Below are 26,811 nucleotides of genomic sequence, written 5' to 3' on the forward strand. Positions count from 1 at the left end.
AGCTTATATAGGATCATACCGTCCAAGAATTTCTCTTATTCAACCCATCCACTTCCACACATCTGTCCTGCAACCATCCTTCCTCAGCTTGAATTTATGTCCCCACACGTGTGTTGTCTCGGCAAGTGGAAGAAAACCATTAACATTCATCTTAATCCATTCAAGGCTTTAAACGCCGCAATCCCTGCAGGTGCCTGGCCTTGGCACCTGGCCTTGGAAATTTAAAGAACTGGGGCCTTTCTAGGTAAGATCACCCTTTTGTTCCCTTCACCAATCTGGCTGTCCTATAGTGAGGCTTCCAAACCTGTATACAGTACTCAAGATGCAGCATAAGAATGGCCTTATATAAAGACATAATCACTTCTTTATCACTGCTAGAAAAGCTTCTATATATCATTGACAAAATCTCATGAGCTGTCCTGGCTGTATGTCTGCACTGCTCAGAAAATTTCATGTCTGACTGCATAATTACCTGCAGGTTTTTTTTTTTTCTATTCTCCACTACTCTGGGGTTACTGCTACCCATGTGCGGTACCTTGCATTTGTCAATATTGAACTTCAACTGCCATTTATCAGCCCATTGATCTAATTTTCCAAGATCTTATTGCAGTAGTTCACACTGAAGGCTTTTGTTAACCACCATGCTAACCTTTGTATATTTGCAAACTTAGACATTAAGCCTTATGTAATTTCATCAATATCATTGATAAATATTGTAAGTAACAATGGACCCAGCACTGAACCTTGGGGAATTTTACTAATAACATTAATCCAAGAAGAGCAGTGCCCATTAATAACCACACTCTGTCTTCTTCCACTTAAGCATCCCTTTATCTATAGAAGTAAGTAACTTGCCCTTAATGCTACATTGCTCCAGTTTGTACAGCATCCTTTTATGTGCAACAGTATCGAAAGCCTTTCTGAAATGCAGGTATATGATGTCAAATTATTTTTTGCATGCAGTTCCTTGATCGCTGTGTCATAGTAACCTATCAGGTTGGTTAGACAAATCACCTCTTGACAAATCCATGCTGTGATTGCAGTATAATTGCATGCCTGTATTACTTCTTTAACCAGTGATTCCATTATTTTTCTTGGAATAGACGTTAATCTAACAGGTCTGTACTTTACTCATGTTGCCTTTTGATCCACCTTTATGAATTGGATATTTTCACACATTTCCAGTCCATAGTGACCTCACCTGAATCCAAGGTTGCTCTTATAATTATGGCTAAGGGTTTGCTTACCTCTTTGCTGCCTTCCTTAATATAATTGGAAAAATTCCATACACCCCAGGTGCCTTTTTTTATATCCATCCTTGACAATTTCTCCTCCGCTTTCCTTTCAGTTATCACAAAGTCATTAGCTCCTCATTAGAGTTTGATAAACTTGTGTCGTCCTCTTCTGTAAATAATTCCTCGTGTGAATGTAGATGCAAAGTACCTATTCAATTTGTCTGCAACCTGAGCAGGCTCATCAACAGTTATTGTTTTTCTCTAATTTTTGATTTAAAATTAGTAGTATAGTATCTGTTTGCGATTTCCTGATTAATTTTGTGTGTTTATTTGGCCATTGTAATGGCATAAAAAACTAATCAGAAAACCAAAACAAATTCTGCCGTCATTGTTCTAGTATTGAGATTTAAATATAGCAGATACTGGAGGTTTCTACTTAGCATTGTAATCAGTATCAGAAGAGGCTTAAAAACATATAATTTATAGCACTACATATGTGTTTTAATAACTTAACTTTATCATGTAAGCCGTAATGTATGATACTAATATTCATAGAGCTTTTAGTATTGGTGATTTGGCAATATGGTATCACATATAGATGGCTTGAGAGTTCAAATCACCTATTTGGCTGTCATAGCCTAGTGGTCAGGCGCGCGGGTGCCCAAGTACACGTGCCTTGAGTGATCGGGGTTCAAGCCCGTGACTACTAAATACGGTGCTGTCTCATGTATTCAATCTATCATGCGAACTCCTCTGACCATTTGGTCGTCCCGGAGTATAAAAAACAGAAGTAAAACGGAGTATAAAAATCACATATTCCCTTCCATCAAGTCTGGGCAGAATTGCAGACACTTTCAAATTTAACCCTAACTCAGCACTTTTTTTTTTCAACATTGATCTGTACAAAGTGCCATGGCTAGGGGGAGAATTGAGGGGGGGGTTGTTCTCTGAATCACAGCCTTACAAAATGTACTGCTTGTTTGATGTTTGTGGACTATCAGGAATCGGACATGATATTGCCAAGAGGGGATGTCTTTGTGTGTGCTTCATGTAAAGAGTGTGAGGATGTTAGGTGCCAACTCAGCTTTGTTATGGGTCTTTATGAGAGCTTGAAGAACAGGATGAATGCCCTTGAAGAATTTAAATTGGGTGGCCCATCAAACTCTCAGTTGCCCACATCAGTGCCAAAGCTTGCACTTGATCATCAAGCAACATAGTGGCAATCCCCAAGAAGAATGCACTTGTCCAACAGGTGGTAATTGTTGTTGGTGATTCTGTTGTCAGAGAAATGGGAAATATATTGTGCCAAAAGGATAGGTGAAATAAGACCAGGGTATGTCTGCCGGGAGCAAAAGTTGATGACATTGTAAAGCAGATGTCTTTTTTTAAAAGCACAAAAGGTGATAATATTGTACAATGTTGGCACTAATGACATTAAGAGTAGGAGATCTGAAGTCTTACTTAACAAGTACAGATCAATGTTGAAAAAAAAAAGTGCTGAGTTAGGGTTAAATTTGAAAGTGTCTGCAATTCTGCCCAGACTTGATGGAAGGGAATATGTGATGTGAGAGCCTTGTTCAGTCAGTTCAGCCCTGGAGAGATTGTGCAAGGCCCATGGGGTAGAATTTTTCTCAGCATGATCTCTGCTTGTTAACAGGAGTGACTGCTTCCACAGGGATGGGATAGGATACACTTAAATAGAAAGGGTGCAAGAATATTTTCTGATGCTATCGAGGCAGTGTTAGATCGATGGGTCAGAAAACTGCTAGCTTTTGGCAGGTACACAGACTAATAAATTTAACAATAGCCACAGGCAGAGGTGAAAGTGATTCTTGCACTGCTTCTATTATAATGAGCAGCAGCAGCATGGAAAGCAAGGTGCCAGGGATTTCAAGGACTGCTGGGAGTCATCATGGAACAAGTAAATACATGGGCTGTGTTTGGATAACTAAGAGTAAGAACAGGTGCATGTGTAATTGCATGTATGCCAATTATGGGTATAGTAAATGAATTTGGGAGTACAGTATACTCCCCAAATTCAAATGTACTCCCCAAAGGAGTACAGAAAGGATAGGAAGAGAGGAGGGTTTATGCTGTTAGTTAAGAAACACAAAAATCTAAAGCAGTGCATCCAATTGACATGGGTGTACAGTGCAATGTTGAGTCACTTTGGTGTGCACTGGGAAAGCAAAAATGAGAGTAGGAGTGTGTTATAGGCCTAATGACTCTGATGAGCACAGCGAACAACTGTACAGCGAAATGGTGGGCCAGTAAATCAGAATATCTTATAATGGGGGATTTTAACTTCCCAGATATTGGCTGGAACTTTTGTGTTGATCACTTGCACACTACAAAACCTTTGGGTTTATTGGATGATTGTTTTCTGTAGCAGCATGTACGAGAGTCAACCAAAGGGAGTAATACTCTTGTGGGGTCTTGTCAGTGATATACAAGAATTTTGCTAACAGGGATAAGGAGGTGATTATCCCTTTGTATAAGGCAATGGTCAGGCCACACCTTGAATACTGCATACCGGTCTGGAGGCCTCATTTTTGGAATGATGTAGAGGTGCCGGGACAAGTGCAATGAGACTGGTGAGGGGAACAAAGGGTCGCTCTTACCAAGAAAGGTTTAAGTTCTGCAAATTGCAGTGTCTGGAGACTAGGCACTTGCAAGGTCATCTGATTGAGGTATATAAGGCTTTGAATGGTTTGAGCAAGCTCAATCCTCATGGGATTCTTCCTCTTGCATAATATAAGCGTAGAAGTTGTTGCTGGGTTTTTCAACAGTATTTCAACAAAGATATGAAAAGCTAGGAGCTTTTTTGATTACTTCTCTGAATATTTCCCATTTAGAATTTGCTTTTGGTAATATCATCAGTTGTGGTCCCACTGCACATAATTTAAAAACTGTCTGAGACCTCTGTAATCACCCTTTACTCTTGACAGTAGTTATGTCTTTAATTAAATTCCTGATTAGTACACTGTGATCACTGTCACCCCAGTGGGTCTTTTACCTGAAGATTCTGAATGCATGAAGAATCACTGCTGATAACCAGATCAAGAGTATTGCTTCCTCTTATTGCCTCTCTAGCACCCTGCTGTAGAAAAGTTACCCAATAAATCCACACACATCTTGGTAGTGTGTGAGTGACCCACCCACAAATTCCTATCAACTTCTGGAAAGTTAAAATCCCTAATTATGAGACATTCTAATTTTTGGCACACACTATTTCCCTGTATTGCTGTTTGGTATACTCATCACAGTCATTAGGCCTATTATACACTCCTAATCTCAATTTTGTTTTCAAGCTATATCATGCTCAACTGATCATTGCATCGAGTCAACTGTTGGATGCACTGCCTTAGATTTAATATTCTTTTTTTTTTTTTTTTTTATGAGAACCCCAAACACAAGAGGTATTTTTCTTAACTAACAGCATAACCCCTCCACCACTGCCTTAGATTTAATATTCTTCTTAACTAACAGCATAACCCTCCACCTTTCCTGTCCTCTGTCTTTTATGTATGCAATGTACTCCCCATATTCAAATTCAGTATTACTTGTGTCTTAGTGACACCATATCTCTGCTATTCCTACAGTGTCTACATTTTACAACTTAATCAGTACCTCAAATTCATCAAATTTATTTACAATGCTCCTAGCATTAGTGTACATGCAGGTATACATGCACAAGTTCTTACCTGTATTTACCCTAACACAGCCCATGTATACATTTGTTCCTTGGTGACCTACAGCAGACCCTGAAATCCCAGAAACGTTGCTTTTCAGGCTGCTGCATGTTCCAATAAGTGCAAGAATCACTTCTGCTTCTGCCAGTAGCTATTTTTAATCTATTAGTCCATGTATCCCCCCCAGTTTTCCGACCCACCTAACACTGCCTTGATGATAGGATCATCAAATTTTCTTGCACCCTTTCTATTTTAGTGTATCTCATCCTGTAGAAGCAGTCTCTCCTGTTAACCAGCACATACCATGCCGAGAAAAATTCTAGCCCATGAGCCTTGCACATTCTCTCTAGGAACGAATTGATTGACAACGCTCTCAACGTATACTTCCTCCCATCGTGTCTGGGCAGAATTGCTTCCAAATTCAATCCTAACTCATGACTTTTTGCAATTATTTGCCCTGTACTTGTTAAGCAAGTCCTGAGATCTTTTAATATCATTAGTGCCAACGTGTACAACAATATCACATTTTGACCTTAAAAGATAACTGCTCTATAATATCATCTACTTTTGTCCCTGGCTGACATACTCTGGTCCTATTCCATCTTTAGCACAATATATTTCCCATTTCTCTGACAATAGTCACTGACCATAACAAGCTCCTGTGGGACCAGTGCATTCTGCCTTGAAGATTGCCGCTGTGTTGTCTGATGCACAAATGGGATAGGCAGTGAGAAACTGGTTTTATTTCAAGCAGGGTATACTGAAAGGTATTTATTCAAGAAGAGATGGAGAATTGATAATAGAGTTTATGATATTATAGACAAAAAAAGACCCATGGAGTTGTCTGGAGTGAAGAGGAATGATTTTGAAGCAACAACAAAGCTAGGTAGTTTCAATGGTGAAAGACAATGCAATTTCAAAATCCTAAGAGGTTAATGAATTTAATTTGAATTTTAATGTTTGTTATTTGGTTTTTAGGAGCATTAGCAACTAAGGCTTTATTGCTCCGGGATATGCGGTGGTCATTCCATGACCTTTCCACATCCTCCGTATTTGGTGGTAATAGGCCCTGTCTAATCAAGAAGCGTGTGCTATGCACTGCTGCTCCTGCCCACCTGGCTACGGAGGCGCCGATTTTAATCTGAAGTAACAACAGAGAGCTCCATAGTTTTGACAGTAAAGTCAAGGCAATTTCGAAAGCATAAGAATTACTGAATGTAATTTGAATTCTCTGAAGTCTGTGAGAAAGATATTCCTGTTGTGGGGATTAAGTAACATGACAATAATTAAAAATGGGAAGTATAATCTGCTTGTAGAGAATAATTATAGATTTATCACTCTTAAAAATCTAGGAAAAGCCCTTAATTAAGCAAGGAGTTTTGAAGTCAGAGATATTAAGTGATCGACACAGCAAGAAGGATGAAGGTCAGATCGGGATAGGAACAGAGTCCTTGAATGTATCAGTACCAATTAGAGAGTTTCCAATATAATAATCAGTAAAAAGAAGGGTCTAATGAGCGAGTGACATAATTTGAATTTTAATGGTTATTTTTATTGAGCCAGAGTGAAAGGGAATCAAGACAGGACCCGGAGCTCATCACTTTCAGTTGATGAATAAAATTTAATGTAAACAATAAAGAAAAGCTTACCCTTGGGTCTGCTTTTCTTTATTGTTGGTATTGTAAGGTGTAGATCAGGGGTGGCCAACGAGTTGATCGCGGATTTAATTTCGGTCAATTACAACGAATTTTAAATATACAGTCATCCCTCGATTTGTGCAATGAAATTTTTGCGATGGTAGATCGCAGCACATTTTGAAGGAAAAAAGTAGATCGCATCACAAATTAAGTTGGCCACTCCCGGCGTTGATGAAGTTCAATCAATTATTTTGGGTAGTTTACAATTTCTAAGCTTGAAGACCAGAAGATCAATGTGAACAGTCAAATGCATGTGAAATATCAAGGAAAACCAAATCAATTTGATTTCCTTTGTTCAAATTAGTTTGTACAAAAATTAACTCCATCTCTTGCATCCAGTTATTGAAATGTGCTGGCTAGCATCCTATTACTGAACCCTCATGAATTTTTCAGTTTACATTTCAATTGCTGATATCACATTGATGAAAAAAAATGTAAATTGATAACTTTCAAATAAGGAAAGTGATTAGTGAAAAATGAAAAAAAAAATGTAGTGCTATGGAGTGTATTTAAAAGATAAATAATTTAATTTTAAAAAATCTATCTTTGTTATAAAAAATTGCTTTTCACAGATGTGTTTGTAATAAATAACCCATCTTTCATTATCATTTATAACCAATTTTTAAGGTTATAAATGCGATAACTTTCTGAGTGTATGTATCATTCTCAAATTGGCATGTTTGGTTATGGGTTAATGTGTTTGTGACTGGGTTGGAAACATCAAGGAAAATAACAGTATTCAGGCATCTAATGTACCTCACAATATCTGAATGAAGGGGTACTACACCTTCTCTGGCAGAGTGATTCTGTTATCAGGGTGCCTATAGATTTTGTATACTTTTTAACCACTACTCCACCTCTCATTTGCATCCTTCATTCCAATATTAAAGTATACTATCACCAACTAAATGCATGAATTCCATATTAAAGAAAGTATTTTAAAAAACAAGTAAATAACTCATTCTCTACAGGAGAGTATCGGTTATTTACAAATGTCAAGACTGGGAAACACATTATTGATTCTTTGAGCTACCCAAGGTCCATTAATTGGTCTTATTTGTTGCTGTTCCAATATCCAACTTGTCAAAGGATTGTGGCGATGGGCAGCCTCCAAATCCTCCTTCAGTAGGCTGGTGGTATGAAAATGGATTACTAGAATTGTGTAGAAAACACGAGTCCCCCACCCTCATGTTTTCCGCACTCATTTACATGTTGACTTTCAATTTTTTTGGCATGTAGCAAAGAACAACCTTGTGAACAAAATTCCTATGTCAGTCATAACTGGAATATGTACTGTGAGGCAGTTTTCCTTATTTGCAAAAATTTCATTGAACTTTTTGCTTTGCTTTCTTTGAACACAAAAAAAAAAAAAAAAAAAAAAAAATTCTCTCAGCTTATTTTGCTTCACCAAAAGTCACCAATTTATCATTTACATTAGGTGACAAAATGCATAACTAATAGTCATATTTTCAAAGCATGGCAGTATAGTGTGTTAGTTCAAAATGTATGGTGTTATTGGCTTACAAAGTTGTAAAGCTACTTTTGAATTTCTGTGTTTAGCAAAAAGTTTTTTCCTTTACTTATAAATAATAACATAAATACTCTCTTGCTGTATTATTATAATTTTTTGTTATATTTTATGAAGCATCAGCCTAAGGAACAGTTTTTTTCTTCTCCCTATAGCAACTCAAGCATGAAATTGCTGAAGTTACAGCAGAAATGGAGAGGTTGGAAGCACAAGATGAAAGGTACTTATTGTTTAATATTTGCAGATTTTTAGATGTTGATTGGTGTGAGTAAGGGTGGAAACACACTATTATCACGTCACATGAATCTTGTCATAAAAGTAGTACTCTGTGGTCCCTGTTTAATGTAAACTGCGAAGTCGGTCAGAGAAGAAACGTCGTCACTGTAACGTAGGGTGGCCAGATTAAAAATTTGATCTCGAGGTACTCATGCTTATGTTTGGGGTATTCATTCCTCGTTTAGGGGTACTTGCATTATATCTTAAGAAAACCGAACAATTTTAATAACAACCATTTTATTTCTATATTTTGTTGATTTTTATAAGTTCGTGGAATGCAAAATTAGTCAAATTATAAACACTAAAGGAAACTTTTATAAATATTAACATCAAATGTTTTACATAATTGTTTACAATGCATATTCAATAAACCTGATTTATTTTATCAAAAAGAAAATATTTACCTAGCAATACTTTTCATTTTAGCAAATTTTCTTTAACAGTTTTTCATTTTTTAGTGCATATGCATAAAATTCTTTGCATGACATATTGTGATTGGTTTTCTGCAACAGTTCTTCAACATTCTTATTTCTATCCTTTTTCCATGCGTTAAACATTGAGCTAAATACTCATTCACTCATTGCATTTGAGGCAAAGCAAAAACAAAATTAATATTTTTTTCTGTATTACGTACTTCATACGCATTTAAAATTTTTATCCAACCATCTGTGGTATTTTGAGGTCTTTTGTCGCAATATTTCTACGGAATGATTTCAACAGAACATGTTCTTCATACAGCAAATCAATATTTATATTGGGAATTTTAAATAAAAAAAGTTTGTTGCCTGAGCCTTAAAACATTACAACAAAATAAAAAAGAAGTCAAGTAGAATGTAAAAGGTTACAAAGTAAGCATAATATAAATATTCTACAGCCCTCTTTGTAAATAGGATAGAATGTCATATTTGAGTCTTTAATTAAGGGTGCATTTCAACAACTTTATCGTCAGTTAATTCTTTCTTCCTATATAATCATCTCAACAGGGTGTTTTATGATTTCTGCTTTTTTAAAATGTTAAAAAAGGGGTATCTTGGAAATTTTATTATACTCCCCAAAGGGGTATGTCTGGCAACCTGTAACATTGTATATGTGTCATTCTCTTTGAGGAAAGCTGAAGCGAAATGAATTGTCACAATTCATCCTCCTCTTCAGATTTTGAAGAAGATTTAGAAAATGCACGCGCTTTTCTTATAGCCGAAAAAACAAAAGAGTACGCAATGGATACACGACATCAACTGGAAGAGAACAGAAAAGGGGCGAATTCCATCATTTACTGCAGGACTTAGAAGAAGATGAAAATCGTTTCAAGATGAATAAAGAAGAATTTAATTTCCTATATAAATCCAATTAAGGATGACATTCAAGGGCAAAATACGCAATTTCTAAATTCAATCAGTGCTAAGGAAAAATTAATTATATGTTAAAGGAAAGTTAAAATACTGCAAGTTTAATTTTGAATAAGGACTTATTCTGTCAAAATACGAAACAAAAATTTTTAATGAAATTTAATAACAATGAAAAACTACTTCTCAACCCTAAAAATTGAAATGATCGACCTGTTCATCCTCTCAGTTTGTAATTCTGTTGGTCTATTTTCCCACATTTGCTATTTTTGAGCGTCCCTGTGACTGGACATTTGCAGTGAGTATGCCGAGTAGCTGGTCGAAGTGGAGAGTGCTTCGGAAAAGCACAGGAGCAACGTACTTGAAGTTGTTATTTGTTTTTGGATATTCTTACTTGTGCGCTAAAAACAGATTATTTACTTCAAATTTAATTTGCTATTAGCATTTCCTCCATTTTCCTCTTGTCACGCCTAACGAAATTTCTGTTCGAACAGAAAAATCTGACTTCCTGACAGTGTCATTTGGCCTTGAAGCCCAACGTGTTACCTTGTGAATACAGCCAATTACAACACCATTTCCGAGCAATAAAATAATGCACCCCCACATTTGACGTTAGATATGTATACGAGTGAAGTCTCGTGAAGTGATAGTGTGTTTCCATCCTAAGATTTTGCTTTCATTCTATCTGAAAGTCATCGTTGAAAGTGACAAGTAAGTTTATTTGTGCCAATTCTGTACTGACAACATGGAATTTTTGGCAAATAAGAGATGTTATGACAAGTTTCACAAGTGCACAACATTAAGTTTTGTGGTGAAGCTGCAAGTTAACTGATATCCTGCTGAATTGTTAAGTTTAATCCAGGGGGAAGCAGGTATTTAACACGGACAAGACAGGGCTGTATTGGATGCCAGCAAGGACCTTTATTTCTAAAGAAAAAGCAAAGCTCTAGGATTCAAGGTCTCTAAACATTAGTTCACTCTGCTATTCTGTGGAAACACAGAAGGAGATTTCAAGTATAAGCCCCTTTTAATTTATACATAAAAAAAATCCCAGAGCTTTGAAAAATGTTTTAAAAAAAAAAAAAAAAAAATAGCCTACCTGTCAACTAGAGGTTCATTATCAAAGTGTGGATGAGAGGAAAAATGTATGACGACTGGTTCATAAAGCACTTTTGCTCAGAATTTGCAGTACAAGGTACTGTTGTTTAATTGATAATTCCCTAAGTCATTTTGAAGGCAAAAACACAACAAAAGTTGTGTTTTTGCCTTCAAACATGATTTTGTTGATTCAGCCATTGGATCAAAACATAATTTCCACATTTAAAAAATTTTCCTTTAACACGATGTTCGATGCCTTAGAAATCCAAAAGTAAATCTTCGTGGCTTTTTGAAGTCTTACAAACTTGTTGGTGCAATTAACAACATTCATGTGCACAGACAGACAAAAAAAAAAGAATCTGTGAATGCTTGTTGGAAGACACTGTGGCCAGAATGTGTTTACAAGCAGCAAGCTGCAGGAACACATTGCTGAATTGGTAACGCTTAGAAGGAGGTTTGGTGGCGAAAGCTTCGATGACTTTTAGCCTGATGACACCATGGAAATTATGAAGTCATGAAAAGGAGTTGTCTGTAGAAGGAGTCTAGGAAAATTCAACAAAAACAGTTCAAGGAATATCAATTCACTGATATAAATTGGAATAAGTAACACAGTAATAATGTTTATTTTTACTGTAGAGCCTGTTATACACAATTCACTGAAATAAATAATGACTAATTTTGAGACAGGATTTTAAATTCTGTAAAAATTGATTGCGAACGGTAAGACATCAAGGATGTTTTCACTTTTGCCAATCTATATACCAACATATTCAGCAAAATGGATAATGGCAAAAGTACAATACTGAGCTGATTTTGCATTACATCTTAAAATGTTTCCAGCTTTAGTTTTCGTGCCTATAATGTATGTTAAAAATGCCTTTGAAATATTGTGTGATAGCAATGTATTGCCACTGGATGCTCAGTTAGTTTGTGATTATTTTGAGGACACTCATGGATCAGTCATCCAAACAATAGGAATTGCTGATATAAACCGCATTTCCTTCAACAAATTGTGGAATTGTTAAAATAAAAATAAAAAAATAAATAAAAAACAAACAGAAAATTTACCAAAAACCACTAACTCAATAGAAGAATGGCATTGCAGTTTTGAGGCACAAATATATGCCAGTCATGTGGAAATTCATAGAAGCTCTTAAAAGAGAACAGTCTTTAAACAATCTAACCAATTTAACTTTAAACAAATATGTAAGTGGATGTGATCTTCCCATTAAAATAATATAAAGACTGCTAACAAATTAAAGACAGCACTCGATGCATTTCACCCAGGAAATGATATGATAACTTACTTTGGAGGAATCACTTGTTATTAAAAAAACATTATTGCTGTGTTACTTTTTTTTACCGTGTGTTATTTATTATTTGCGAACTGTGTTTTTAAATTGATATTTGGTGCATTGTATTTTCAGTGAATTGTTTTTTGTGAATTTTCTGAATGCCAAGTAGAACTGGGGCTCACATCTGGTGAGTATGGGCTTGGCACACCCAGGGTCCTGAGCTGGATATCATCATTCTTCTCTTTCTTGGTGATTCCCTTCTATTTCTGACCCCCCCCCCCTCTCTCTCTCTCTCTCTCTCTCTCTCTCTCTCTCTCAGGGGTAACTCAGAATTTTTTTTTTTTTTTTTTTTTGCTGATGCAGCAAAAGCCTCAGGCTTCCTTGCATCATATGGCTAATTATAATAATAATAATAATAACTGTTAGTGTGTGAAGCAAAAAACGAAGATGTGGGTTGCACATATTGAAAGGCGCCTTAGAGGAGACTTATTGAGCTGTTTAAGGCAAAAGTAAAGTGAATGAGGACGATATTTTTGCGGTTATAAATGATTCTAGAACCATAAATTCAAGTTACTGGGGTAGAAGTTTAGACTGGATTGCAGGAAGTTTTAATTTAGCCAGCGAGTTAAAAATTACTGGAATAAGTTACCTGCATGGGTGATAGAGGCTGACAGTTTGGGGAAATTCAAAGGTCACCTATGAGAGGAGGGAAATGCATAGGTTGTTTATTTCTTTTTCTTTTATTTATTTTATTTAATTTTTTTATTATTATTATATTGCTCTTTTTTTCTTTCATTTTGGCTGGTGCAGCATAAGCCTTAGGCTTCCTTGCACCATGTGGCCATTACTAATACCTAATACTGATATCAAACTCTTGTTTTTCTCATTCACTATTCATATTACCATATGTAATTAATATTAATATTAGAACTTATAAAAGAACTTCTATAGAAATTTGCATGAATTTTGAGTGAGCAATGTTTATGGAGAACAGAGCCCTCAAATACATGGAGGATCTATTGTATGTGTAATCAGATACTTAAATTGAATCGTTATTTAAATATTAAAATTATAGTTAAGGGATAAAGTTTCCCTATAATTTTCTTTTATCAAGATATTAAATTAGTTTTGTGATCTATTCTAGTATAAATTATTGATATGTTTATGAACTTTCAAAGTAAAAATGTATAAATCAGACTATTCATGAGTTTTTTTTAAATCAGAATATGGTGAATTCCTGAAAGGGCAATATGCTGAATATATCTATGTTCATTTTTAATGTATGTATATTAAACATATTGCATATTTATTACATTAAGCATTTTGTTGCACTACATGGACATTAGTGTGGTCTGTGAGTCCTTGCTATACAGGATTTGATGGCCAGAACATACAAGGTCTGTTTCCAAAATATCCAGACTGTTACAGTATAGTGACAATATGCATACACATTGGGTGGGTGACTTAATTAACCCCCCTTCAAAATAGTGTCCTTCTGAGGTGACACACTTAGCGTTTTCTCGCACTTCTAGAAAGGCAGTTTTCCAATTTTAAAGCAAAATTTAACACATCACATACACACACTCACATGTGCACGCACACACACACATTGTTCAATGCACTCTGCCATTTTGAAATAAGACAAGATTTGAAAGGTGTCATTACTGGCTGATATCAACAGTGTGACATAAAACCACTTAATGTGTGAAAATAATGTGTGATATGTCTCAACCTTGAATGACTAGCATTGTCAAGATACTTTTTGAACAAACCTTGTATGAAATGGTGAACTAATATAAAATATTATGTTTGTTTGTCACTGATTATTGGAAAATAATAATTAGTAATAAAGAATGAAAAAAAAAATTTTTTTTTTTTTTTTTTTTTTTTCATTCTAATTCAGCCTTTAACTTTTTATTTTTAGCAAATCAAATACAAAAACAAAACAGTTATCAATAGGGAAAAAAAAGTTCAATATGGATCCAAAGAAGGTGAGTATCAAGTTTACTGGTAGAATATTTTTTAAGGCATTATGATATGTACAAAAGGTAATTTTTGTGTGTTTTTAATCAAAAAATACACAAAAATTACTCCTACCATTAATCTTCACATCTTGTTTTTTTTATGCTGCTACATGTCCCAATTGAAGAGCAAGCAAGAATCAATTTTACATTGCTTGTTGCTGTTGTTAAATTATTAGTGTGTTGTGTGTATCTGCCAAATTTGCTTTTTTTTTTTTTTTTTTTTTTATGAAAACTCCAAATATGGGAGGTATTAGAACATATAGTACTTCCATCCTCCAACCTAAGTACCATGCTTGGGTTGGAGATTGAGAAGATGGAAAAAGATATTTGTTGACATTAGACTGAACTTGAACTTCTGTAGACTGTAATTTCAGGAAATATGTATGAAGGAAGGTTGTTCCAGAATGAATAAACGAGGAAGATGAAAAGTTGGTTCTGTGAGTTTGAAGTTGGAAAGTAAATGGACATTGGCTGGTGGCGGCATGTGTTTGGACTGTTTTGAAAGAGAGAGAGTGGCAATTATTGAAGCCAATTCGGAAGAACAGTGCCCATGGAAATATCTGTAGAAGAGACATGCAGCAGAAACAGTACGTCTATGAGAAAGCAAGTGGAGAGACTCTTTTAGAGATGAATCATTAATTAACCTAATTGCCCTCTTCTGAATGGAATCAAAAAGACTGAGAGAGGTTTTGGGGGCACCACCCCAGATGTGAGAACAATATTCCATGGCAGGGCGGATTTGCGATTTATACAGAGTGAACAGCTGTTTGGAAGAAAAGTAACGCCGAGAGAGAAAAAGAAAACCAAGTTTTTTAGATGCAGAGGAAGCAATATTTGTAATGTGCTTGTGCCAAGAGAGATTAGAAGTCAGGGTAATCCCCAAAAGAGATATATCAACTTGCCTAGAAATTGGAGTGTCACCAAAGATGAGCATAGGAGTAGAAGAATCCTTTTTGTGAGATATAAGACAAGACTAAGTTTTAGAAGGATTGAAATCAACTAAGTTGTCTTTGCCCCACTGGAGAATTATCTGGAGATTGGCATTTAAGGAATTGGTAACGGATATTCGAGAAGTTGAAGCTGATTGAGCAGGGCAAGTTTTCTCGAACTGAAAAGTGGAATGCGATGTGCTATCATCGGGAAAACTATGGATAGGATTTCCAGTAAATGGAAGAAGGTCATTAATATACAAGAGGAAAAGAGTGTGGGAAATAACTGAACCTTGGGGAACATCAGCATTAGTGGAGAAGTTAGAAGACAGAGAGCCATCTACCATCACCCTCAGTGAGTGATCAGAGAGAAAATGCATGTTGTGAGTTCTGAAAAACTATGTACAATCATGTTTTTTTTTTTTTTTTTTTTGCTTTAAAAAATTGCTGATTAAGATGATTGTTTCTTTTATGTTGCTTGAAATAGCTGTTTATTTGATTGAGTAGTATTAGTGGAGTTTATTGGTGGCGAGAATCTTGATCTTGCTTTTGAAGTTAGTCTATAGAAATTGCAGCTTTTCCATTTTAAAGACTAGGAGAATAATACAGTTCATCTTGCTTATTATTCCATATCCTTTCTGTCAATTAGACATATGTTTGAAACTCTTATAAAATCAGAGTTCCTAATTTTTAAAAATAAATATATATACACTTGGTCGTCGACTTACAACCGGCCGCACTTACGACCACAAAAGATATATATATATAATGAATAAATTAATAATAAATCAGGAAGTCACTACTGAGGACACCCGTAACCCAGGTGAGGAGGCACATCGATGACGGGAGGCCTGAGGACAGCACCAGGCACATACACTCAGTCGCTCTCTCTCACGTATACCCAGTCGCTTTTAAGCATCTGTTGCGTATGGTGTATTAATTAAAATTCTACTGAAATACGCATAAAATGTTTAGTAAAAGGAAAATGCCTTCATCTACATATACGCCAGCTAAGAAGTCAAGGAAAACTATTGATTCAGAGTGTAAAATGAAAATTATCCAGCAGTGTGAAGGTGGAAAGAAAGTGAATACGAAAGCACGTGACTTGAAGTTATCACATTCCATGGTATCGACGATACTTAAGGAGAAAGAAAGAATTCGGGAAGCTGTGAAAGGTTCTGCACCTATTATGTCTACAATTTTAACCAAACAATGACAGGAACCCATCCAAGAAATTGTTGTTTATGTGGATGGAAGATTTAATACAAAAAAAAATACACCCATGAGCCTTCACACAGTGCAAGCAAAGGCTAGAAGTTTGTTTTTCAGAGTTTAAAATCACGTGCTGGAGATGATTACGCTGAAGATTTTCAGGCTAGTACTGGGTGGTTTAAGCGTTTTAAAAAAAAAGATTTGCTTTGCATAATGTCTCTATAAATAAAAATCTTGGGTTGCCAAGAACATGACCCTGATGATGCACAACCCAGCAAAAGCAAAGATTAAAAATTGATTTTGTAAATTTCATTTGTATTAATTTTTACATTAATTTTAGTGTTTACAGTACATTATGCACAGTATTATTTTTCACATTATGTACAATATAATTATAGATTGTAGTTTTTTTTTTTTTTTTTTTATAAACAGTATGAATAATAAACCAGTTAAAATGTAGAGAATGTTTGAATTTAACCTCATAGAGAGAGATGGCCTAGGAGGCTGCCTCCGTTTTGTTTGTTTGTTTATTGGTTTTTAGGAGCATTAGCGACAAGGCCATATTGCTCCAAGAATATGTGGTGGTCATTCCCTGGCTTTTCTGCATCCTCCGTATTTGGTGGTGATGGGCTCGAACCCCTGTCTAATCAAGAAGTGTGTGCTACGCACTGCTGCTCCTTCCCACCTGGCTATGGAGGCGCCCCGCTGCCTCCAAACCCAGGTGGGCAGGAGCAGTAGTACATAGCACACGCTTCTTGGTTAGACCAGGGTTCAAGCCCGTACCCACCAAATACGGAGGATGCGGCAGGTCAGGGAATAACCACTGCATATTCCCAGCCCGCATAAAGGGTGAGGGTTGGCATCAGGAAGGGCATCCGGCCGTAAAAATTGCATGCCAAAGCAATAAAAAAAACGCTGACCCCATATAATAATGGGAAAAGGTGAGGATAAAAAAAAAAAAAAAAGAGAGAGAGAGAGAGAGAGAGATAGCCTAGGCGTAGAAACCTAGGCTATCTATCTATACTGTATGTACAGTATCGCTAAGTAAAAGATAAAAACATTACTGTATTTAAAATTAAAAATAAAAGATGATAAAAATTTAAAAGATTATAAAAATAAATTATAAATATGATAAAAAGATTAGAAAGGTTAAAAAATACTGTTAATAAATATATGGCTGACATATGACCAGATCGACTTACGACCGGTCAGTCAGAACAGAAGTCGGTCGTAAGTCGACGACCAACTGTACTTATATTTGAATAATGTTTGAAATAATTGAAAACTGAATCTTACATAAAAAAGGGGTAAAGCATACATCAGAGTTGCGGCAAAAAGCATTTTCCTCTACATGACGCTTGAGATATAAACTTAAGTGAGAATAATGATTAAAAAAGTAAAAAAATAAATAAAAATGCCAGCAGCATGGCAAGACAGAAGAGAGAAAATTGTGAAATTATACGTAACGATCAAACCAACTGGGAGGAAGAGAATAAAATTATTCTCTTTGTATTTAGAAGGTCTAAATACAAAATTAATTAAATTTTGAATAACCAATTAAATGAAATTTAATTGGCTATTCAAATTGGCTATTCTTATTATTGGATTGATTTACTTTTCTAATAATATTCTATATATATATATATATATATATATATATATATATATATATATATATACTATCATTAAATGTTATTAAATAAAGTTAAATTATAATGAAATGAATAAATAATTAAGCATTCATTAGAGGCAGCGACATGCAATTCCTCCATATGAAGCTGAAATACATCCAATATTTTAAATTAAATAAACATAAGCCAGTAGTATGGCAAAAACTGTAGAGCGAAAATTAACATAAAAATAACCCAAATAAACAATCAAACGTAAAGAAAGAATAGATATAAATAGTAGCCCAGAAACCCTAGTATAATTTCGATCTTTAAATCCAATTAACAAAAACTATACAAAATTTAGAATAATGCCAATTAGTTATTAATTTAGCGGTACCCCCCCCCCCCCCCCCCGAGAGGTACCAGTTCCGAAAAACGTGAAATATCACCCAAAGAGGGTTAAAGGAACTACCAAACGATAACAAAATCAAAATAAACTAAAATAAAATAGAATAGACTGACCATCATGCCCCATATCGACAGAGGACCACGAGGCCAATAATGGTCATGGAATCGCTGCATTTCAATCGTCATACAAAACATCGCAAAGGCGGAAATATCGAAGAACCAATTTATTTGTTTGATTGTTTATTTGATTGTTTGATTCAGTTTGATTGTTTATTTGGGTTATTTTTATGTTAATTTTCGCTCTACAGTTTTTGCCATACTACTGGCTTATGTTTATTTAATTTAAAATATTGGATGTATTTCAGCTTCATATGGAGGAATTGCATGTCGCTGCCTCTAATGAATGCTTAATTATTTATTCATTTCATTATAATTTAACTTTATTTAATAACATTTAATGATAGTATATATTACGGCTTCATATGGAGGAATTGCAAGTTGCTACCTCTAATGAATGCTTAATTATTTTAATTTTTTATTATAATTTAACTTTCGTCAACATTTAATATAATTCAATAGTAATGGGTCGATATGCTAATTTAGCAACGCCTGTGCCGCCATCTATTTTCCTTTTTTCTTCAATATAAGCTGATTCAGCTTACAGTATGTCAGTGGTGTGGCTCTGCTATAGAGTGCTGTCTGTTCTATATTTTATTTTCGCTGCATAAGGACCACCGCCATGCAAATCCTCTGCATTGGTTGATCTATCGGAGAATGGAAGGGTGGTTTGGTTCTTCGATATTTCCGCCTTTGCGATGTTTTGTATGACGATTGAAATGCAGCGATTCCATGACCATTATTGGCCTCGTGGTCCTCTGTCGATATGGGGGCATGATGGTCAGTCTATTCTATTTTATTTTAGTTTATTTTGATTTTGTTATCGTTTGGTAGTTCCTTTAACCCTCTTTGGGTGATATTTCACGTTTTTCGGAACTGGTACCTCTCGGGGGGGGTACCGCTAAATTAATAACTAATTGGCATTATTCTAAATTTTGTATAGTTTTTGTTAATTGGATTTAAAGATCGAAATTATACTAGGGTTTCTGGGCTACTATTTATATCTATTCTTTCTTTACGTTTGATTGTTTATTTGGGTTATTTTTATGTTAATTTTCGCTCTACAGTTTTTGCCATACTACTGGCTTATGTTTATTTCATTTAAAATATTGGATATATATATATATATATATATATATTAGTTGTACTCGGAATAACATACGCCATCTTTCTGATTATGCCATAAATAATTTGATCTAGATCCTTCAGTCTTAACCATTCTTGTTTAGCGGTGATATAATTCTACAGCAATCACCTGTGGGATATATGCATATGTCTCTATTTGCAGGTGGTTCTCCATCTTCTCCAAGAAATATTGCAGCAATCTCCGTTTTAGTTGTAGGTGCGTAATATCATCTCTTATCTAAAGTCCGGGTCTTCTATAAATGCCATGCACACATTCATTGTTGGTTTGGCCTGGGTTATTTGATGCATTTGTTTATATGACTCAGCAGATGGGTGAACTTGTCGCAGCATCTTGTCCAATTGTTACATTACTTCTACCATACACTTGGTTTGATTGTTTTTTCAAGCCGTTTTGTTTTGCTTCAGCAGAATCGCAAATATAAAGTTGTCCATATCCTGGCTTATTTGCCTTGTTTGGATATAGCAGTGAGACCAAATGATAAATCTGGCCGTGTATTCTAAAATGTATGGACTATTTCCAGGCAGTGATTTAATCTCTGTACCCATTGATGCAAATGGCATTGCTGAGTTGTACTCTCTTATATGTTCTCTGTAGTTATTTGCTTCACGTATACCCTGTAAGCAGCTCTCGTAATAGAGTAGGTGTCTCAGACAGTGGGTCTCTTTCCATCATGACAGCATTTGGTGTATTTATTCGATATGTTTAACTCATGTCTCCAATGTCTTGCATTGCAATACTCACATTGTAACATACATTTCTTATGTCATGCTCTTCCACATTAATTACAGCTTGTTGATTATTTGCATCGGTTACTTCTATTTGATTAGTCCTACGACGTTTCACCCATTTCCATTCTTGTTTCTCTTTCTTGCTCCAATCTTGCTTCTCTTTCTTCAATGTTTTCTGTCAGTCTTCCTAGTCGCAGTCTCATTTCAGTCTATTAGATCTCTCCTCTAATGTTTCATTAGCATTTCTTCTACATTTTCTCGAAGTTCTTACATGCTGTTCAGCCATTTTTACACTTATTAAAATTGAAGACAGTTAAAATAAACATACATCGATAGCTTTCAGGCATAAGTTGCCTTTCTTCAGTCAAAAAGCGTTAGTACAAAAATTAAAGAATGCCCGGTATAGTGGTCATGCAAGGTGAACAGGTGCTGGCAACAATTAGCAGTTGGGAAATTTGGGCAGCATACCTAAGCAATTTTATATATATTGTATATCTTCCTTGTTCCTACAACATCTTAATCACAAGTTATCTTAATCACTGGAGCTTTTAAATTAATCATTGGGTACTTGTGGAATCCTCATGATTTTCAGCACATTTTGCAAACTGCAGTCAGTTTTCATACTAATTAACTTTGCTTTTTTACTTGTTTAATAAAGTATATTTGATTTTAGTTAGATAAGTTCAATTTAGTAAATAATACATAAATAAAATGCATTAATCATTATCCATCAAAACATAAATTTATGTTTTGATTGATAATGATTAAGCAGTCAAAACATAAAGCAATGAGTATATGATTTCTATAATTGAGGTAATGGATTACATTATAAAAAGAATTTAGTTAGTAAAATCAATTCTCTGTAAAAGAACTGTAGTACAGTTACATTACTGTATATCATTGACAGACTTCCCATGGGGTTTTTCCCATGATATACAGTAATGTAAGGAGTTAATTATTCTGCTGCATAAGATTATGGTTAAGCTATATCTTGAGTATTGCATACTGGTCTGGAAGTCTCATTTTAGGAAGAAATCTGGATCTGTTGGAACAGGTGCAAAGAAGAGCAATGAGATTAGTGAGGGAATACTATAATAGAAGCAATAGTTGAGTGCTCTTACCAAGTAAGGCTTCAGTTCTACAAATTGCAGTATCTGGAGACCCATGTGCACCTGTGAGGAGATCTGATTGAGGTTTTACAACTTTGAATAGATTGAGTAAGCCCAACAATACTGATAGCATTCTTTCTCCTCCTCAAACTATATAGATGAGGGGGCAGAGGATGATCATGTTCCGAAATTTGCTTTCAGCCAGAGGATAGATTGTTGGAACAAACTTCCATCTGGTATTGTAAAAGTTGGTAGTTTGAATAAATTTAAGGAAGAATTAGACAAATTATTAAGAAATTATTAGAGGAATGGACAGGTGATGAAGGAAGGGGTGGTTTTTTTTTTTGTAATTTTATTTAAATTTGCTTCATTGTTATCATTTGCCACTACTAATATTAATACTAATAATGTTTATTAATTTATTTTCTTTTGTAGGGTATTGAATATCTTATTGAACATGGTTTATTAATGAATACTCCTGAAGATATAGCACAGTTTTTGTACAAGGGAGAAGGACTGAACAAGACTGCAATTGGAGATTATTTGGGGGAGAGGTAAGATGCTTTCGGTGTATTTACTTGCATGCCAAATTTAAAAGGAAGAGCTTTAAACCTTATTTGAACTTCCATTTTTTATTCAATGTTATATAGAGTTTGATGGGATTAATCACTTTTGCTTAACTTTTATCAGGTATGAACAGCTTCTTCTCAAGAAACTGTTCATACCCAATATATGGATGGTATTCCTCCTGAAGTATGTGATATATGAATGGTATTCCTAATGTTGAAAGATAAAATAAAAACCAAAAGCAATAGTTGTTAATAATTATAAATGTAAAGAAGTTTCATATTAAAAGCTTATAAAGCATCACTGTACCTAGTTTATTATAAATCAACTAGAAGCCTTTTCACAATTTTAATAATGATAATACTTATTTGTTTATTTTTTTTTTTTTTAAACACAAATGAACTTTTATATCATTAATAACTGGTATTTTATAAATGGTCACATTAAACACTTACTCTGGTTGCATCACTGAACCACTCCCTTAGGAGTGAAATCCTTTATTTTTCATTCCATTTAACTCTCATCTACTAAAATCTTTATTTTACTAATTTTTTTATTAGGCATTTTAAGGTAATTCAACATAAAAATGAAGTTTATTTTACAATTAAACTGGTGCTTGCTTCAGGAATTCTCATTTTCTATCTATTCAGAATCTTCACTAATTATTACAAATGAATCATTAATAAATCTGAAGTTTGATATGTTGCAAGTCCAGGCAGAGAAAACATTCCCTTGTATTAAATGGCAGCCTGATAATGAATCCTTGCTAAAACCGTAGTTGCAACCTCTGTTCATCCTTAATTTCACTGCCTTTATATCCTGATGGTCTTGTTGGCCAACTAACTTCTTACCTTTTATTATTTTTTGTTATTTATTTGTTTATTCCACAACCATATAGTGAGGTCAGTTTGTATTGTATTGTATTGTATTGTGTTGTGTAGTGTCTACAGAAGTACATGTTAGTTATTTGTTTTCATGTTTTGTAAAATGAAAACCTCAGAATACCTAACGAGGAAAAAAAAACAAAACTCCCCCCGCCCCATAATAAAAATTTTATTCAAAGTCCCCTTTTATTTGTTGCTGAAAAAAAAAAAAAAAAAAAATTGTCTTTATATCAGGAAATGTTCCATTTAAGTTATTTCTTGCCATTTATCTAAATTAAACTGAATAGTGGATCAGCAATCCCTCACCAACCATGGGGGATATATATTCCTGAAAAGTACTGTGTTTTGAAAAACCATGGGCAATATTCTAAGCCTGATGACATTTATTTATTCTATATGAAACAAATAGAGAAATGGAACACAGGTTATATACCTGTGTTTCAGCTCTTCTTTTGTGCCACCTTTGTATACTCTTTTTATTTCACTGTTGTTTTTCTTTCTTGCATTTACTTTCACTGCCACTCCAGCACAAAACTTAGTGCAAACAGCTTTAAATCAGTTATGCAAATAAAGCAATGTATTGCATTGCTATAGAAATATTTATGCAGTAGCAGCAGCATTGTTTTACAGATGTGTCAGGTGACACAAATTATTGCAGGACCATCTAGACAGGAATACAATTATACTGTATCCACAGCATGTATTTGTTAAGGAGTGGTCTTGTCTGTCCATGTGATTGGATATGATGATGCAGTAACAAATGAACTGGATGTAAAAAATTTTGATATCAGATACTTGGATTTCAGGAAGGCTTTTGTACTGTTACACATAATACACTGCTGTACAAATTGAAGCAGTGGGTGTAATTAAAAGTTTTGGATAAAGGGATAGTAGAGTGAGAGAAGACAGAGTTGTTATTAATGGACACTGCTCTTCATGGAATAATGTTATTAGTGGAGTGGTAGTAGTAATGGCAAGTGATGCAAGAAAGCAAGCTTACATAGCATCAGCCAAAAAAAAAAATAAAAATAATAAAAATAACTGTTCACCCATCCATAACCCTCTACGAATTTGCCTAGTTCTCCCTTGAATTTATTCACCCTATCCACTTCCACTACGACAGATGTAAGCCTGTTCCAACAATCAACCACCCACTGACTGAAGACAAACTATCGCACATCTATCCTGCTGGCGCCTCCGTAGCCAGGTGGGAAGGAGCAGCAGTGCGTAGCACACGCTTCTTGATTAGACCGGGGTTCGAGCCCGTCACCACCAAATACGGAGGATGCGGAAAGGTTAAGGAATGACCACCGCATATCCTGGAGCAATATGGCCTTAGTTGCTAATGCTCCTAAAAAAAACCAAAACAAACAACAGCACATCTATCCTGCAACCATTCTTCCTCAACTTGAATTTATGACCACCTATTTGTGTACTCACAGCAAATGTAAGAATACCATTAACATTCAGCTAACTCAATCCATTCAAGGCTTTAAACACCTCAATCAGATCTCCCCATGGGTGCCTAGCCTTGAGACACTGCAATTTGCAGAACTGAAGCCTTTCTAGGTAAGATGATATTAAGAGTAGGTAATGATATTATTTATGATATTAAGAGTAGGAGACCAGCGGAATTAGTTAACAAGTACAGGTCACTGTTGAAAAAAAGTCGTGAATTAGGGTTGAATTTGAAAGTGTCTGCAATTCTGCCCAGACACGATAGGAGGGAGTATATGATGAGAGCCTTGTCGATCAATTCGGCCCTGGAAAGATTGTGCAAGGCTCAAGGGGTAGAATTTTTTTCAGCCTGGTCTGTACTTGTTAACAGGAGAGACTGTTTCTACAGGGATGGGATACACTTAAATAGAAAGGGTGCAAGAAAGTTTGCTGATGCTATCGAGGCAGTGTTAGGTGGGTCGGAAAACTGCTAGATTGGGGGATACAAGGACTAATAGATTAACAGTAGCCACTGGCAGAGGTGAAAGGGATTCTTGCACTGCTTCTATTGGAATGAGCCGCAGCCTGGAAAATAAGATGCAGGATATTTCAGAGACTGCTGGAAATCATTGGGGTACAAATAAACACATAGGTTGTGTTAGGGTAGCTAAGAAAAAGAACAGGTGCATGTATACTTGCGTGTACACCAATGCTAGGAGTTTAGTAAATAAATTTGATGAATTTGAGGTATTGCTCAAAACATCAAAGGCAGATATTGTGGGGATTTCAGAGACATGGTGCCACACATATAAAGAATGCAGAACTGGAATTTGGGGAGTACAATGTCTACAGAAAGAATAGACAGGATAGGAAAGGAGGAGGGGGTTATGCTATTAGTTAAGAAATACATAAAATCCAAGGAAGTGAAGCCAGTCGACATTGCTGGGCAGTGCAGTGTCGAGTCAGTTTGGTGTGACATAAGCATTGGGAGATCAAAATTGAGAGTAGGAGTGTGCTATAGGCCTAATGACTCTGATGAGTATAATAAGAAACTCTACGGGGAAATAGTGGGCCAGTAAATCAGAGAGTCTTATAATGGGGGATTTTAATTTCCCAGATATTGACTGGAATTTGGGGGCTGGTCACTCACACACTAGCGAGGCTTTTGTGGATTTATTGGATGATTGTTTTCTACATCAGCATGTATCGGAAGTAATACTCTTGATTTCATTATCAGTAGTGATTCTTCATGCATTAAGAATCTGCAGGTAAATGAACCACTAAGTGGCAGTGATCACAGTGTGCTGAAGTGGGATTTACTCAAAGAGGTAACTACCATCAGGGATAAAGGGAAGGGTTATTGCTTTCGTAAAGGTGACTACGATGGACTGAGACAATATTTAAATTCTATACAATGGGACCAACTGATGATGTTACCAACAGCAAATTCAAAATGGGAAGAAATTAAAAGAACTTATCTTGGAAGCTACTAGCCTTTACATACCAACTAAGAAATATTGTTCAAGGTTTAGGCCTAAGTGGATGTCAGATGAACTAATGAAACATATGGCAGAGAAGAAAAACGCATGGGATACATACAAATTAACAAGTGACACAGAAGCCTATGATAGATATAAGTTGATCTGTAACCAAGTTACAAAGGAGGTTTGGCAGGCAAAGGCAGATTACGAGAAATCTTTGGCAAGGGGTGCAAAGAAAAACAGCAAGGAGTTCTTTACTTATGTAAACTCTAGAAGGAAGGGGATGATTCTTATTGGTCCACTTGATATCGATGGTTCAACTGTTGATGATCCTGCTCAGGTAGCTAACAAACTAAATCAATATTTTGCATCTACATTCACACATGAGGAGTTATTCTGGAAGGGGAATGCCATAGATGAAGTAAACACTGGCAGTGAGCTAGATGACCTTGTAATAATTGAGAGTAAAGTGGAGGAGAAATTGTTGAAGATAAACACAAGAAAGGCACCTGGGGTGGATGGGATCTATCCAGTTATATTAAAGGAAGCAGCAAAGGAAGTAAGCAATCGGTTAGCCATAATTATGAGAGCGTCCTTGGAATCAGGGGAGGCGCCCACAGACTGGAGATGTGCAAATGTAAACCCAATTCACAAAGGAGGACAAAGGCTGACACAAGTAATTATAGACCTGTGAGTTTAACTTCTGTTCCAGGAAAATTAATGGAAGCACTGGTTAAAGAAGCACTGCAGGATCATCTTGACAAGAATTCAGTTATTGCTCAGACACAGCATGGTTTTGTTAAGGGAAGGTCTTGCCTTACCAATTTGATTGGATACTGTGATGTAGTCACAAAAGAATTGGATGCAGGGAATAACTTTGATATTATATATTTGGATCTTAGAAAGGCTTTTGATACTGTTGCACATGGAAGACTGCTGCACAAATTGGAGCAGTGTGGCATTGGTGGCAAATTGTTGCTATGGATAAAGGAAT

The 26,811-nt window shown here is 35.4% G+C and overlaps 1 protein-coding gene across 3 annotated transcripts in view; it reads left to right on the forward strand.

Annotated features, from left to right (window-relative positions):
* The window catches only part of LOC150086348 (cytohesin-1-like), a 274,992-nt gene that overhangs the window by 173,292 nt on the left and 74,889 nt on the right, over nucleotides 1-26,811 (forward strand). For all 3 annotated transcript variants that reach the window (XM_090371321.1, XM_090371320.1, XM_090371322.1), the window contains exons 3-5: nucleotides 8,308-8,372; nucleotides 14,089-14,155; nucleotides 21,884-22,002. In XM_090371321.1, the coding sequence (XP_090227447.1) occupies nucleotides 8,308-8,372; nucleotides 14,089-14,155; nucleotides 21,884-22,002 (251 nt within the window). The remainder of the gene's footprint in view (nucleotides 1-8,307; nucleotides 8,373-14,088; nucleotides 14,156-21,883; nucleotides 22,003-26,811) is intronic.

Source organism: Mastigoproctus giganteus, chromosome 4 (assembly GCF_048544385.1).
Source record: "Mastigoproctus giganteus isolate SK-2022 chromosome 4, ASM4854438v1, whole genome shotgun sequence".
Classification (NCBI taxonomy): domain Eukaryota; kingdom Metazoa; phylum Arthropoda; class Arachnida; order Uropygi; family Thelyphonidae; genus Mastigoproctus; species Mastigoproctus giganteus.